Source organism: Oncorhynchus masou, chromosome 13 (genome assembly GCF_036934945.1).
Source record: "Oncorhynchus masou masou isolate Uvic2021 chromosome 13, UVic_Omas_1.1, whole genome shotgun sequence".
Classification (NCBI taxonomy): Eukaryota; Metazoa; Chordata; class Actinopteri; order Salmoniformes; family Salmonidae; genus Oncorhynchus; species Oncorhynchus masou.
In genome coordinates this window covers 96,039,072-96,054,071 of record NC_088224.1, presented here as the reverse complement: position 1 = coordinate 96,054,071, position 15,000 = coordinate 96,039,072, and the positions used below count along the sequence as shown (strand labels likewise).

Sequence of the window (15,000 nt, the reverse complement as noted above, 5' to 3'; positions counted from 1 at the left end):
TGTGAACATGAGATGGCTGCTGTGGCTGAGTGGGAGTGCTCCTGTGAACATGAGATGGCTGCTGTGGCTGAGTGGGAGTGCTCCTGTGAACATGAGATGGCTGCTGTGGCTGAGTGGGAGTGCTCCTGTGAACATGAGATGGCTGCTGTGGCTGAGTGGGAGTGCTCCTGTGAACATGAGATGGCTGCTGTGGCTGAGTGGGAGTGCTCCTGTGAACATGAGATGGCTGCTGTGGCTGAGTGGGAGTGCTCCTGTGATTATGAGATGGCTGCTGTGGCTGAGTGGGAGTGCTCCTGTGATTATGAGATGGCTGCTGTGGCTGAGTGGGAGTGCTCCTGTGAACATGAGATGGCTGCTGTGGCTGAGTGGGAGTGCTCCTGTGAACATGAGATGGCTGCTGTGGCTGAGTGGGAGTGCTCCTGTGCTTATGAGATGGCTGCTGTGGCTGAGTGGGAGTGCTCCTGTGCTTATGAGATGGCTGCTGTGGCTGAGTGGGAGTGTTCCTGTGCTCTCTTTCCATTTGCTTCCCCCACTAACTAGGCCGTATAGAGCAGCTGTCTTGGCCAGATCTCTCCCATCAAAAAATAGTTTATTAATCTCAAATGATTTCCTGCTAAAAATGATGAAAAATACTCCTCACTGCTGATTTGGACTCATAATAGCATAAAGATTCAGAGGGATTTAACTACAGATAAAAACATGATAATTGATATCATGATTCATGGTAGGATAACGTCTGTACCAGTGTTCCTCAAGCCTTGTCCTGCTCTAGATAGACATAGTCCCCCTCCCCAAAACCGGCTACTGGTCGGTGTGACATTTTGGACAAGTAGTGCACTTAAAGGGAAAAGGGTGTCATTAGAGATGCACACTTTGACTATCCCCTTAAATGTTTCTTATTGGAGAGTTCAGGTAGTCAGTCTACTCACAGTATAAGGTCTGTTATTTGGTTGTTGTTGTTTTTTTTAAACTCTGTTTTCATCCCAATTTCGTGGAATCCAATTGGTAGTTACAGTCTTGTCTCATCGCTGCAAATCCCGTACGGACTCAGGAGAGGAAAACATGGAGAGCCGTGCGTCCCTCAAAACACGACACTCTATCCACTCTATCCTCCTGATTCCTGCTTACAAGCAAAAAGTACCAGTTACTCAATATGGAAGTGTTCAGATGACGCTAAGCTACAGGACTGTTTTGCTAGCACAGACTGGAATATGTTCTGGGATCCATACAATGGCATTGAGCAGAAAACCACATCAGTCACTGGCTTTATCAATAAGTGCATTGACGACGTCGTCCCCATAGCGACCGTACGTACACATCCCAACTAGAAGCCATGGCAACATCCACATCATTTACATTACATTTAACATTACACATCGAGGTAAAGGCTAAAGCTGCCGCTCTTATGGAGCGTTACACTAATCTGTACGCTTATAAGAAATCCCGTTAAGCCCTCAGACGAACCATCAAACAGACAAAGTGTCAATACAGGAATAAGACTGAATCCTACTACACCGGCTCTGACGCTCGTTGGATGTGTGCAAACTATTACGGACTACAAAGAGAAACCCAGACCCGAGCTGCCCAGTGACGCAACCCTACCAGACCAGTTAGATGCCTTTTATACTGGCTTCAAGGCAAACAACACTGAAGCAATCATGAGAGCACCAACTGTTCTCGATCACACTTTCCGTAGCCGATGTGAGCAAGACCTTTAAACAGGTCAACATTCACAAGGACGCAGGGCCAGACAGATTACCAGGACGTGTACTCCAAGCATGCGCTGACCAAATGCAAGTGTTTTCACTGACATTTTCAACCTCCCTGACCGAGTCTGTAATACCTACATGTTTCAAGCAGACCACCATACTCCGTGCCAAAAGATGTGAAGGTACCCTTCTTAAATGACTAGCACGTCGATAGCCATGAAGTGCTTTGGAAAGGCTGTTCAGGGCTCATATCAACATCATCATCCCGGAAACCCACTCCATGTTGCATACCGTCCCATACCGCCTCAATTGCACTCCACACTGCTCTTTCCCACCTGGACAAAAGGAACACCTATGTGAGAATGCTGTTCATTGACTACAGCTCAGCGTTCAACACCATAGTGCCCACGAAGCTCATCAACAAGCTAAGAACTCTGGGACTAAACACCTCCCTCTGCAACTGGATCCTGGTCTTCCTGACAGGCCGCCCCCAGGTGGTGAGGGTAGGTAGCAACACATCCGCCACGCTGATCCTCAACACTGGAGCTCCCCAGGGGTGTGTGCTCAGTCCCCTCCAGTACTCCCTAATCACCTACGACTGTGTGGCCAAGCACGACTCCAACACCATCATTTAGTTTGCTGACAACACAACAGTGGTAGGCCTGATCACAGACAACGATGAGACAGCCTATAGGGAGGTGGTCCTGGTCGTGTGGTGCCAGGACAACAACCTCTCCCTCAATGTGAGCAAGGCAAAGAAGATGATCATGGACTACAGGAAAAGGAGGGTCGAACAGGCCCCCATTAACATCGACGGGGCTGTAGTGGAGCGAGTTGAGAGTTTCAAGTTCCTTGGTGTCCACATCACCAACAAACTAGAATGGTCCAAGCATACCAAGACAGTTGTGAAGAGGGCACGACGTCAGTTCTTCTCCCTCAGGAGACAAAAAAGATTTGTCATGGGTCCCCAGATCCTCAAAGTTCCACAGCAGCACCATCGAGAGCATTCTGACCGGTTGTAACACCGCCTAGTATGGCAACTGTTTGGTATCCGACTGTAAGGACACTACAGAGGGTAGTGCGTACGGCCCAATACATCACTGGGGCCAAGCTTCCGGTCATCCAGGACCCCCAAAAAATTGTCAAAGTCACCCAAGTCATAAACTGTTCTCTCTGCTACCGCACAGCAAGAGGTGCCGGAGTTCCAAGCCAAGGTCCAAAAGGCTTCTTAACAGCTTCTACCCCCAAGCCATAAGACTGCTGAACAATTAATCAAATGGCCACCCAAACGATTCACATTGACCCCCCTCCCTGTTTTTACACTGCTGCTACTCGCTGTTTATTATCTATGCATAGGCACTTTACCTCTACCTACATGTACAAATTACCTCGACTAACCTGTGCACTCTGCACATTGACTCGGTATCGGTACCTCCTGTAAATAGCCTCTTATTGTAATGTAATCTTATTGTCTCACTATTTATTAAATGTTTTAATTTCGTTCACTTAGCAAATATTTTCTTAACTCTATTTTTTGAAATGCATTGCTGTTTAAAAGCTTGTAAGTATTTTAGGGTAAGGTCTAACACCTGCTGTATTCGGTGAGTTAATTTAATGAACAAAACCATGTTGACTCACCTGCCGTCAAAGAGGTTAGCCCCGGGGATGACGTGTGTGCTGTCCCGTCCCACCAGGAAGCGGACGCGGTCGTAGAAGGACTGCAGATTGTTCTGGGTGGAGGAGAGCTGTGTCTCCTGGATGATGTCCAGGGGGTCTGGAGAGCCTACACATAGACCCGTGGTGTGGCACGACGCCTGCAGACAACAGTCAGGGTCCATACAGTCCACCAAACCATCTGGAGGGGGAATGTATACAGGCAGGCATAAGCAAATACACACCATTTCAAAAACGACTTCAGCACCTACATGTACTTACAATCACATCTTAGTGAACCGATTCATCGTCATGAAACTAGTCACTGTGTAATCCCAGTGGTCAACGTTATCCCCCGTCACATCTCTACACCTCGACACCTCCTAACAACATGGATATCCTCAATCATCCTTTGGCTCTTTCTGACAACAACTTCCACAGGCTTTCATAGTGAAGCTGAGCTGAGGTAGAGCTGTGGTAGAGGCTATCTGAGGGGTAGAGGCTATCTGAGTGGTAGAGGCTATCTGAGTGGTAGAGGCTATCTGAGGGGTAGAGGCTATCTGAGTGGTAGAGGCTATCTGAGTGGTAGAGGCTATCTGAGTGGTAGAGGCTATCTGAGGGGTAGAGGCTATCTGAGGGGTAGAGGCTATCTGAGTGGTAGAGGCTATCTGAGGGGTAGAGGCTATCTGAGTGGTAGAGGCTATCTGAGTGGTAGAGGCTATCTGAGTGGTAGAGGCTATCTGAGGGGTAGAGGCTATCTGAGGGGTAGAGGCTATCTGAGTGGTAGAGGCTATCTGAGTGGTAGAGGCTATCTGAGTGGTAGAGCCTATCTGAGGGGTAGAGGCTATCTGAGTGGTAGAGGCTATCTGAGTGGTAGAGGCTATCTGAGGGGTAGAGGCTATCTGAGTGGTAGAGGCTATCTGAGGGGTAGAGGCTATCTGAGTGGTAGAGGCTATCTGAGGGGTAGAGGCTATCTGAGGGGTAGAGGCTATCTGAGGGGTAGAGGCTATCTGAGTGGTAGAGGCTATCTGAGGGGTAGAGGCTATCTGAGTGGTAGAGCCTATCTGAGTGGTAGAGGCTATCTGAGTGGTAGAGGCTATCTGAGTGGTAGAGGCTATCTGAGTGGTAGAGGCTATCTGAGTGGTAGAGGCTATCTGAGGGGTAGAGGCTATCTGAGTGGTAGAGGCTATCTGAGGGGTAGAGGCTATCTGAGTGGTAGAGGCTATCTGAGGGGTAGAGGCTATCTGAGTGGTAGAGGCTATCTGAGTGGTAGAGGCTATCTGAGGGGTAGAGGCTATCTGAGTGGTAGAGCCTATCTGAGTGCTAGAGGCTATCTGAGTGGTAGAGGCTATCTGAGGGGTAGAGGCTATCTGAGTGGTAGAGGCTATCTGAGGGGTAGAGGCTATCTGAGTGGTAGAGGCTATCTGAGTGGTAGAGGCTATCTGAGGGGTAGAGGCTATCTGAGTGGTAGAGCCTATCTGAGTGGTAGAGGCTATCTGAGGGGTAGAGGCTATCTGAGTGGTAGAGGCTATCTGAGTGGTAGAGGCTATCTGAGGGGTAGAGGCTATCTGAGGGGTAGAGGCTATCTGAGTGGTAGAGGCTATCTGAGGGGTAGAGGCTATCTGAGGGGTAGAGGCTATCTGAGGGGTAGAGGCTATCTGAGTGGTAGAGGCTATATAACCATATAGGTATATAACCAAGTTATCATCAACGTGGTACTGGTACCCCAGGTATCTAACCAAGTTATCATCAACGTGGTATTGCTACCCCGGGTATCTAACCAAGTTATCATCAACGTGGTACTGGTACCCCAGGTATCTAACCAAGTTATCATCAACGTGGTACTGGTACCCCAGGTATCTAACCAAGTTATCATCAACGTGGTACTGGTACCCCAGGTATCTAACCAAGTTATCATCAACGTGGTACTGGTACCCCAGGTATCTAACCAAGTTATCATCAATGTGGTACTGGTACCCCGGGTATATAACCAAGTTATCATCAACGTGGTATTGGTACCCCGGGTATATAACCAAGTTATCATCAACGTGGTACTGGTACCCCAGGTATATAACCAAGTTATCATCAACGTGGTACTGGTACCCCAGGTATCTAACCAAGTTATCATCAACGTGGTACTGGTACCCCAGGTATCTAACCAAGTTATCATCAACGTGGTACTGGTACCCCAGGTATCTAACCAAGTTATCATCAATGTGGTACTGGTACCCCGGGTATATAACCAAGTTATCATCAACGTGGTATTGGTACCCCGGGTATATAACCAAGTTATCATCAACGTGGTACTGGTACCCCAGGTATATAACCAAGTTATCATCAACGTGGTACTGGTACCCCAGGTATCTAACCAAGTTATCATCAACGTGGTACTGGTACCCCGGGTATCTAACAAAGTTATCATCAACGTGGTACTGGTACCCCAGGTATCTAACCAAGTTATCATCAACGTGGTACTGGTACCCCAGGTATCTAACCAAGTTATCATCAACGTGGTACTGGTACCCCAGGTATCTAACCAAGTTATCATCAATGTGGTACTGGTACCCCGGGTATATAACCAAGTTATCATCAACGTGGTATTGGTACCCCGGGTATATAACCAAGTTATCATCAACGTGGTACTGGTACCCCAGGTATATAACCAAGTTATCATCAACGTGGTACTGGTACCCCGGGTATATAACCAAGTTATCACCAACGTGGTATTGGTACCCCAGGTATATAACCAAGTTATCATCAACGTGGTACTGGTACCCAGGTATATAACCAAGTTATCATCAACGTGGTATTGGTACCCCGGGTATATAACCAAGTTATCATCAACGTGGTATTGGTACCCCAGGTATATAACCAAGTTATCATCAACGTGGTATTGGTACCCCGGGTATATAACCAAGTTATCATCAACGTGGTACTGGTACCCAGGTATATAACCAAGTTATCATCAACGTGATATTGGTACCCCGGGTATATAACCAAGTTATCATCAACGTGGTACTGGTACCCAGGTATATAACCAAGTTATCATCAACGTGGTACTGGTACCCCATGTATATAACCAAGTTATCATCAACGTGGTATTGGTACCCCAGGTATATAACCAAGTTATCATCAACGTGGTACTGGTACCCCGGGTATATAACCAAGTTATCATCAACGTGGTATTGGTACCCCAGGTATATAACCAAGTTATCATCAACGTGGTACTGGTACCCCGGGTATATAACCAAGATATCATCAACGTGGTACTGGTACCCCAGGTATCTAACCAAGTTATCATCAACGTGGTACTGGTACCCCGGGTATATAACCAAGTTATCATCAACGTGGTACTGGTACCCCGGGTATATAACCAAGTTATCATCAACGTGGTACTGGTACTCCAGGTATATAACCAAGTTATCATCAACGTGGTACTGGTACCCCGGGTATATAACCAAGTTATCATCAACGTGGTACTGGTACCCAGGTATATAACCAAGTTATCATCAACGTGGTACTGGTACCCCGGGTATATAACCAAGTTATCATCAACGTGGTATTGGTACCCCAGGTATATAACCAAGTTATCATCAACGTGGTACTGGTACCCCATGTATATAACCAAGTTATCATCAACGTGGTACTGGTACCCCAGGTATATAACCAAGTTATCATCAACGTGGTACTGGTACCCAGGTATATAACCAAGTTATCATCAACGTGGTACTGGTACTCCAGGTATATAACCAAGTTATCATCAACGTGGTATTGGTACCCAGGTATATAACCAAGTTATCATCAACGTGGTACTGGTACCCAGGTATATAACCAAGTTATCATCAACGTGGTACTGGTACCCAGGTATATAACCAAGTTATCATCAACGTGGTACTGATACCCCATGTATATAACCAAGTTATCATCAACGTGGTACTGGTACCCCATGTATATAACCAAGTTATCATCAACGTGGTACTGGTACCCCGGGTATATAACCAAGTTATCATCAACGTGGTATTGGTACCCCAGGTATATAACCAAGTTATCATCAACGTGGTACTGGTACCCCATGTATATAACCAAGTTATCATCAACGTGGTACTGGTACCCCAGGTATATAACCAAGTTATCATCAACGTGGTACTGGTACCCAGGTATATAACCAAGTTATCATCAACGTGGTACTGGTACTCCAGGTATATAACCAAGTTATCATCAACGTGGTATTGGTACCCAGGTATATAACCAAGTTATCATCAACGTGGTACTGGTACCCAGGTATATAACCAAGTTATCATCAACGTGGTACTGGTACCCAGGTATATAACCAAGTTATCATCAACGTGGTACTGGTACCCCATGTATATAACCAAGTTATCATCAACGTGGTACTGGTACCCCATGTATATAACCAAGTTATCATCAACGTGGTACTGGTACCCCGGGTATATAACCAAGTTATCATCAACGTGGTATTGGTACCCCAGGTATATAACCAAGTTATCATCAACGTGGTACTGGTACCCCATGTATATAACCAAGTTATCATCAACGTGGTACTGGTACCCCAGGTATATAACCAAGTTATCATCAACGTGGTACTGGTACCCAGGTATATAACCAAGTTATCATCAACGTGGTATTGGTACCCCAGGTATATAACCAAGTTATCACCAACGTGGTATTGGTACCCCGGGTATCTAACCAAGTTATCATCAACGTGGTACTGGTACCCAGGTATATAACCAAGTTATCATCAACGTGGTACTGGTACTCCAGGTATATAACCAAGATATCATCAACGTGGTACTGGTACCCCGGGTATATAACCAAGTTATCATCACTAATCGGGTATTTATTCCACTTTATGTTATTTTTCTATTATTTCCAAGTTTTTAAATCTCTTTATTGTTGGGAAGGGCCTGTAAGTAAGAATGTCACTGTTAGTCCACATATGTTGTTTATTTAAGAATGTGACAAATACATTTGATTTGATTTAATTAGTGAAATAATTTGGCTTAATCCTCCCACCTTGCAAACACACACACACACACACACACACACACACACACACACACACACACACACACACACACACACACACACACACACACACACTCACATCAAACCACACTCGCAAACAACTCACATCTGAATTCAGTGACGGCTGATAGCATTTCTTAATGAACCAAATCTAAAACCAGGAAGTGCAGCTATCCTTTAGCACCTCCCGCCCACAGCTGACTTCCTGCTGTAATTAAGGGCTGTAATGATTCACCGCTCCAGAACCTGCTGATGTGTGTTAGTGCAGCACTTTACTTCCTGTCTGTGTGTTAGTGCTGCAATTTACTTCCTGTCTGTGTGTTAGCGCTGCAATTTACTTCCTGTCTGTGTGTTAGCGCTGCAATTTACTTCCTGTCTGTGTGTTAGCGCTGCAATTTACTTCCTGTCTGTGTGTTAGCGCTTGATTTTACTTCCTGTATGTGGGTTAGCGCTGGATTTTACTTCCTGTCTGTGTGTTAGCGCTGGATTTTACTTCCTGTCTGTGGGTTAGCGCTGGATTTTACTTCCTGTCTGTGGGTTGACGATGCACTTTACTTCCTGTCTGTGTGTTAGCGCTGCACTTTACTTCCTGTATGTATGTTAGCGCTGCACTTTACTTCCTGTATGTGTGTTAGCGCTGCACTTTACTTCCTGTCTGTGTGTTAGCGCTGCACTTTACTTCATGTCTGTGGGTTGGCGATGCACTTTACTTCCTGTCTGTGTGTTAGCGCTGCACTTTACTTCCTGTCTGTGTGTTAGCGCTGCACTTTACTTCCTGTTTGTGTGTTAGCACTGCATTTACTTCCTGTCTGTGTGTTAGCTCTGTAGTTTACTTCATGTAAACTAGGTCATCAACACTTTGTTGCTCTCTACTTATAGGAGCTCCTATCCCCCCATACCTATATCCGAGCCAGATACAAATAATAATACCTTCTTCCTCACTTCCTGTCTGCCTGGCTCAATTCCCTGTTAGCTCGACTGGTATTACAGCCATCTCTTTTCTGCCATTGAGGCAGTGGGTACAGCCTTGGGCATGATAGTCATGCAGGGCACATGCAGTGTTATAGGTAAAAACTAGTGAATATATCCTAGACAACATCACTTTTATCCAAAGTGACTAACAGTCATAGGTGTTTTCATATCGATGGCTCCAGTAGGAATCAAATCCACAAACCTTGGCAATGCAAACACCATAATCTACCAACTGAGTCACACACAGGACTTAATTTCTCTGCAGTTGTAGAGTGTCTGGGTTATAATAACATGGCTGGCTAAATCAGGGTTGTATCTGGGTCATTACATGGCTAAATCAGGGCTGTATCTGGGTCATTACATGGCTAAATCAGGGTTGTATCTGGGTCATTACATGGCTAAATCAGGGCTGTATCTGGGTCATTACATGGCTAAATCAGGGTTGTATCTGGGTCATTACACGGCTAAATCAGGGTTGTATCTGGGTCATTACATGGCTAAATCAGGGTTGCATCTGGGTCATTACATGGATAAATCAGGGTTGTATCTGGGTCATTACATGGCTAAATCAGGGTTGTATCTGGGTCATTACATGACTGGTGGAATCAGGGCTGTATCTGGGTCATTACATGGCTAAATCAGGGTTGTATCTGGGTTATTACAAGGCTAAATCAGGGTTGTATCTGGGTCATTACATGGCTGGCTGAATCAGGGCTGTATCTGGGTCATTACATGGCTAAATCAGGGTTGTAACTGGGTCATTACATGGCTAAATCAGGGTTGTATCTGGGTCATTACATGGCTAAATCAGGGTTGTATCTGGGTCATTACATGGCTAAATCAGGCTGTATCTGGGTCATTACATGGCTGGCTGAATCAGGGTTGTATCTGGGTCATTACATGGCTAAATCAGGGTTGTATCTGGGTCATTACATGGCTAAATCAGGGTTGTATCTGGGTCATTACATGGCTAAATCAGGGCTGTATCTGGGTCATTACATGGCTAAATCAGGGTTGTATCTGGGTCATTACATGGCTAAATCAGGGTTGTATCTGGGTCATTACATGGCTGGTTGAATCAGGGCTGTATCTGGGTCATTACATGGCTAAATCAGGGTTGTATCTGGGTCATTACATGGCTAAATCAGGGTTGTATATGGGTCATTACATGGCTAAATCAGGGTTGTATATGGGTCATTACATGGCTAAATCAGGGTTGTATCTGGGTCATTACATGGCTAAATCAGGGTTGTATCTGGGTCATTACATGGCTAAATCAGGGCTGTATCTGGGTCATTACATGGCTAAATCAGGGTTGTATCTGGGTCATTACACGGCTAAATCAGGGTTGTATCTGGGTCATTACATGGCTAAATCAGGGTTGCATCTGGGTCATTACATGGATAAATCAGGGTTGTATCTGGGTCATTACATGGCTAAATCAGGGTTGTATCTGGGTCATTACATGACTGGTGGAATCAGGGCTGTATCTGGGTCATTACATGGCTAAATCAGGGTTGTATCTGGGTTATTACAAGGCTAAATCAGGGTTGTATCTGGGTCATTACATGGCTGGCTGAATCAGGGCTGTATCTGGGTCATTACATGGCTAAATCAGGGTTGTAACTGGGTCATTACATGGCTAAATCAGGGTTGTATCTGGGTCATTACATGGCTAAATCAGGGTTGTATCTGGGTCATTACATGGCTAAATCAGGCTGTATCTGGGTCATTACATGGCTGGCTGAATCAGGGTTGTATCTGGGTCATTACATGGCTAAATCAGGGTTGTATCTGGGTCATTACATGGCTAAATCAGGGTTGTATCTGGGTCATTACATGGCTAAATCAGGGCTGTATCTGGGTCATTACATGGCTAAATCAGGGTTGTATCTGGGTCCTTACATGGCTAAATCAGGGTTGTATCTGGGTCATTACATGACTGGTGGAATCAGGGCTGTATCTGGGTCATTACATGGCTAAATCAGGGTTGTAACTGGGTCATTACATGGCTAAATCAGGGTTGTATCTGGGTCATTACATGGCTAAATCAGGGTTGTATCTGGGTCATTACATGGCTAAATCAGGCTGTATCTGGAGCATTACATGGCTGGCTGAATCAGGGTTGTATCTGGGTCATTACATGGCTAAATCAGGGTTGTATCTGGGTCATTACATGGCTAAATCAGGGTTGTATCTGGGTCATTACATGGCTAAATCAGGGTTGTATCTCGGTCATTACATGGCTAAATCAGGGCTGTATCTGGGTCATTACATGGCTAAATCAGGGTTGTATCTGGGTCATTACATGGCTAAATCAGGGCTGTATCTGCGTCATTACATGGCTAAATCAGGGTTGTATCTGGGTCCTTACATGGCTAAATCAGGGTTGTATCTGGGTCATTACATGGCTGGCTGAATCAGGGCATGTATCCAACGTGCTCTCCCGAAGGCCTTGGTTCTCCTGCTGGTTGTGAGGTGTGCCTGGCTATGCCCTGGGATGATTAGAGGGCCCGACGGGGCCTAGCAAAGAGGTCTGTACTGGGGGGGGTTCAGAGCCCGGTGGGGGCTGACACTCTGGGGCTCAGACGTGCCCACTCTGGGCTCTAACACAGCTTCCTGTGTACGTGTAACTACGTATCAACTCACAGCCCACTACTAATTCTCACCAGGACAGAGTGTCACTGTTCTTTGTTTATCTAAGAAGCCAGGTTCTAAGTGTACAGGCCTGCCTGGAGGCTTTCAGAGGTCTCACAGTGGATAGACTGGTTGTTATTGCTCTACGGTACCAGTGGAGGTATGAACAGTTAGTTGAGACTTCCCAGACAATGCGAGGCTCACAATTCTCAGAACCCCTAAGCCAGTTGGGGCTTCCCGAGTGACCCAGCGGTCTAAGGCACTGCATCTCAACGCTAGATGCGCCACCACAGACCCTGGTTCGATTCCAGGCTACACAACCGGCTGTTATTGGGGGTCCCATAAGGTGGTGCAAAATTGGCCCAGTGCTGTCCGGGTTAGGGTTTGGCCGTCATTGTAAAATACAAATTTGTTCTAAAATGACTTGCCTAGTTAAATAAATACACAACGAATGGTTAGCTGTGGGTTAAAAGTGGAGACCAGGGCCCCGGGTGGCACAGTGGTCTGAGGGACAACAGTGCTAGCTGTTCCACTAAAGATTCTGGGTTCGAGTCCAGGCTCTGCTGCGACCGGGAGGCCCATGGGGCGGCGCACAATTGGCCCAGCGTCGTCCGGGTTAGGGAGGGTTTGGCCGGCAGGGATATCCTTGTCTCATTGCGCACTAGTGACCTCTGTGGCGAGCCGGGCGCAGTGCATGCTGGCACGGTGAACAGTGTTTCCTCCGACACATTGGTGAGGCTGGCTTCCGGGTTGGATGGGCAGTGTGTCAAGAAGCAGTGCGGCTTGGCAGGGTCGTGTTTCGGGGGACGCATTGCTCTCGACCTTCGCCTCTCCCGAGTTGAGACAAGACTGTAACTACTACCAATTGGATACCACGGAATTGGGGTGAAAAAATAAATAAAAAGTGGACACTGGGTGCTAATAGTAGGAGTTAAGATATGGTATTATAGAATAGTCATTGGTGTTAGTCTATGATATTATAGTGTAGTCATTGGTGTTAGTCTATGGTATTATAGTATAGTCATTGGAGTTAGTCTATGGTGTTATAGTATAGTCATTGGTGTTAGTCTATGGTGTTATAGTATAGTCATTGGTGTTAGTCTATGGTGTTATAGTATAGTCATTGGTGTTAGTCTATGGTGTTATAGTATAGTCATTGGTGTTAGTCTATGGTGTTATAGTATAGTCATTGGTGTTAGTCTATGGTGTTATAGTACAGTCATTGGTGTTAGTCTATGGCGTTATAGTATAGTCATTGGTGTTAGTCTATGGTGTTATAGTATAGTCATTGGTGTTATAGTATAGAGTATAGTCATTGGTGTTAGTCTGGTGTTATAGTATAGTCATCGGTGTTAGTCTATGGTGTTATAGTATAGTCATTGGTGTTAGGCTATGGTGTTATAGTATAGTCATTGGTGTTATAGTATAGTGATTGGTGTTATAGTATAGTCATTGGTGTTAGTCTATGGTGTTATAGTATAGTGATCAGTGTTATAGTATAGTCATTGGTGTTAGTCTATGGTGTTATAGTATAGTCATTGGTGTTAGACTATGATATTATAGTGTAGTCATTGGTGTTAGTCTATGGTGTTATAGTATAGTCATTGGTGTTAGTCTATGATATTATAGTGTAGTCATTGGTGTTAGTCTATGGTGTTATAGTATAGTCATTGGTGTTAGTCTATGGTGTTATAGTATAGTCATTGGTGTTAGTCTATGGTGTTATAGTATAGTCATTGGTGTTAGTCTATGGTGTTATAGTATAGTCATTGGTGTTAGTTTATGGTGTTATAGTATAGTCATTGGTGTTAGTCTATGGTGTTATAGTATAGTCATTGGTGTTAGTCTATGGTGTTATAGTATAGTCATTGGTGTTAGTCTATGGTGTTATAGTATAGTCATTGGTGTTAAGCTACAGTGTTATAGTATAGTCATTGGTGTTAGTCTATGGTGTTATAGTATAGTCATTGGTATTAGTCTATGGTGTTATAGTATAGTCATTGGTGTTAAGCTACAGTGTTATAGTATAGTCATTGGTGTTAGTCTATGGTGTTATAGTATAGTCATTGGTGTTAGTCTATGGTGTTATAGTATAGTCATTGGTGTTAAGCTACAGTGTTATAGTATAGTCATTGGTGTTAGTCTATGGTGTTATAGTATAGTCATTGGTGTTAGTCTATGGTGTTATAGTATAGTCATTGGTGTTAAGCTACATTGTTATAGTATAGTCATTGGTGTTAAGCTATAGTGTTATAGTGTATTTATTGTTATTAATCTAAATCTAGTTTACAATTTACCTCCATCGTTGTCCTTTCTGTCGCTGCAGGCCGTCTCCATGGACGTGTCACATCCTGTTCCTCTCCAGCCAAGCTGACACACACAGTACCAGCCGTTATTACCCAGGGTACACCTGCCGTTCCCGTTACACAGACTAGGGCAGCCCTCTGTTAGAGAGACATACAAGTACACCGTCAGACACAGCAGAGAGGTATCACCACACACACATGTTGGTAGAGAATATCAACTAATTATAGCAAAGATTAACAACAAAACACACGGATGGACAGATGGTAAGACAAACTAAGAAGAGAATGAAAAACATAGGAGACAATAGAAGGAGACAATATGAGACAATAGAAGGAGAACATACATTTAAAATATATATATATATACATATATACAGTGGCATTCAGAAAATATCAGACTCCTTGACTTTCTCCACATTTTGCTACGTTACAGCCTTATTCTAAAATTGATTAAATATTACTTGTTTTCCTATTCAATCTACACACAATCAATTGGATTGACCACATGTGGATTCCAATCAAGTTGCAGAAACATCTCCAGGATCGATCAAAGGAAACAAGATTCACCTGAGATCAATTTACAGTCTCATAGGGTCTGAATACTTATTTCAGTTTTTTATTTTTTATTTTATTTTTTACCTGTTTTTGCTTTGTCATTATGAAGTATCGTGATGACA

The 15,000-nt window shown here is 44.7% G+C and overlaps 1 protein-coding gene across 1 annotated transcript in view; it reads right to left on the bottom strand.

The window, feature by feature from the left end:
• tenm4 (teneurin transmembrane protein 4) overlaps window positions 1–15,000 on the bottom strand; it is a 716,895-nt gene that overhangs the window by 234,755 nt on the left and 467,140 nt on the right. The window contains exons 15-16 of the mRNA XM_064985425.1: window positions 14,315–14,461; window positions 3,348–3,564 (exon numbers count right to left, since the gene is read on the bottom strand). Coding sequence (XP_064841497.1) covers window positions 3,348–3,564; window positions 14,315–14,461 — 364 coding nt within the window. The remainder of the gene's footprint in view (window positions 1–3,347; window positions 3,565–14,314; window positions 14,462–15,000) is intronic.